The 1,952-nt window shown below is 34.9% G+C and overlaps 1 protein-coding gene across 1 annotated transcript; it reads right to left on the bottom strand.

The window, feature by feature from the left end:
* Positions 1–268: 268 nt before the first annotated feature.
* Positions 269–1,742, bottom strand: LOC100779833 (two-component response regulator ARR5). The gene is made up of 5 exons (XM_003517698.4): positions 1,484–1,742; positions 1,273–1,358; positions 1,092–1,172; positions 934–1,004; positions 269–795 (listed from the first exon to the last, which is right to left on the bottom strand). Exons 1-5 carry the CDS (start codon positions 1,617–1,619, stop codon positions 435–437), a joined length of 735 nt encoding a protein of 244 aa, XP_003517746.1. The 5' UTR covers positions 1,620–1,742; the 3' UTR covers positions 269–434.
* Positions 1,743–1,952: the final 210 nt, after the last annotated feature.

Here is a 1,952-nt window from a genome sequence, read left to right as displayed (position 1 = left end):
CTGTTTCACATCATTTCCAATCCCAAATTCATTGTTCACTACCACACCATATGCATTATTTTATTTCGTGGCCTTCATTACACGTTCTTATAAAAGGGCATAATCTTTTTAATTCACCCTTACCCTTTGTCCAAAAAACATTATAATATTCAATAACTCTTTTTTTTTTTTTTAAATTCAGTTAATTAAACATAATCCATAAGTTGTTGTCAACTCTTAACAATATCTTCTATTTTTTGCCTCATCATAATAGTATGCTCCATTAACATTAACAAACAAACAAAATAAATTAGCAATGCAACAAAAACCGTTACACGCAACGGGTAATTGCAATTCGAACCCCGAAGGAGAGAAACAATAATAATAATAATAATAATAATAAATATTCTTAAGAGCAAAAAGAGAAATGCTGCGGTAGATGACATAACAGAGAGTCAATCGGTGCTGGTCATTTTAAGCCGTCTGATCGGAGAAGCAAGCACGCTGGGTGAAGAGGTAGGAGAAGATGACGGTGATGGTGAAGAAACGGAGGGTGATGATGAAAGTGTAGAAGTGGACGGTGGAGATGTTGACACGTCAGATGTGTCTTGCTCTTCCAGCTTCCTTTTGTTGTTGTTTATCTCCACACCACCACCACCACCACCATCACCACCTTTGCAGCCACCGTTAACATAACCATCACTTCTTCTGTCAACCTTAATAACCTCTTTTGGTGTCAAGTAACCCTTTAACCGTTTTACATCAGATAATTTCACTGGCTTCACTATGAAATCCTCTGCACCTTCCTCCAAACATCTACACGTTTTCAAAATTTCCAAAATTGTTTCAATTTTCTAAATATAGACATAGTTGTCACAAATTTTAATATATGCTCAATAACTTAGTCTTACAAAATAAAAATGTAGCCATGTAGTAACAAAAATACATTAATACCTGTCTATGCGCGGCAAAATGTTTTCGGAAGACATGATCACTACTGGAATTTCTCTGAACATGGTCGATTCCTGCATCAAATTAAGTGTTTACTTAACATTACATAAATAACGCGATAAAATGAAGATTTTGTTTATGATTCGAATATTTAAATTAACCTTGATTTTCTTGAGCAACTCGTAACCGGTCATTTCGGGCATGCAGTAGTCTGTGATAATTAGATCCACCTTCAAATCCGGCTATAGAAGTAGGAAAAAAAAAACACAAAGCAGAAAAATAAGCTATGGAAAATAAAATTTCATGAAAATATAATGAAATGAAAATTCTTGTGATACATACGACAAAACCATCAGATTCAGAGGTCCTTCTCTGCTCATCCAGCCCCAGAAATTGCAGTGCTCTGATTCCACTATCCACAGCCGTAACTGCAATTTTCCCATCCAGACAAACAAAACAAAAAATCCTTAACCAAGCAAATCCCAAACACTTATAAAAGAGTAACAAATGAAAAACCAACTTAGTGTATTTTGTTTTGTTAAAGCACACTTACCTTTACAAGCTGAGATTTTGAGCAAGCGCTCAATGACCTTTCGATCAACGAGGCTGTCGTCGACGGCCAAGACATGAACCTCGTGGGAATCCTCCGGCGAGACATGGTTGAACGAAACGACACCGTCCGTGTCCATCGAGAAAAGGGCAGAGGGAAAATGAAAGCTAAAGAGAAAGAAAGAAAGAGGAGAAGAAAAGAGGATTCCTTAACGTGGGTGGGCAAATCTTAAATACGGTGTGATATATAAATGTTGTTGTTAATGTAGTAATGTGACATGCAATTGTTATATGTTATGTTGATGATGTTGTAGTTGTCGTTGTTGTTCTATACCCATCTGTCATTGCTCTTTTTAAATTTTTTTCCTTTTTCTTAATTTCTTAATAGTAATAATAATAATAATAAAGTTTCTTTTAATAAAATAAGATTTCGTTGTTTTGAATGTAAAAAATTCTTCCATTTAACAAAAAAA

Source organism: Glycine max, chromosome 1 (genome assembly GCF_000004515.6).
Source record: "Glycine max cultivar Williams 82 chromosome 1, Glycine_max_v4.0, whole genome shotgun sequence".
NCBI lineage: Eukaryota > Viridiplantae > Streptophyta > Magnoliopsida > Fabales > Fabaceae > Glycine > Glycine max.
Note: the sequence above shows the minus strand (reverse complement) of the source record. Positions and strands in the feature narration are given on the sequence as shown.

Coding starts and splice junctions, on each gene's coding strand:
- LOC100779833 (XM_003517698.4), bottom strand. CDS start 1,619: ATGGACACGGACGGTGTCGTTTCGTTCAACCATGTCTCGCCGGAGGAT. Junction 1,359..1,483: donor CAAAATCTCAGCTTGTAAAG/GTAAGTGTGCTT, acceptor GGAAAATTGCAG/TTACGGCTGTGGATAGTGGA. Junction 796..933: donor ATTTTGCCGCGCATAGACAG/GTATTAATGTAT, acceptor GAAAACGTGTAG/ATGTTTGGAGGAAGGTGCAG.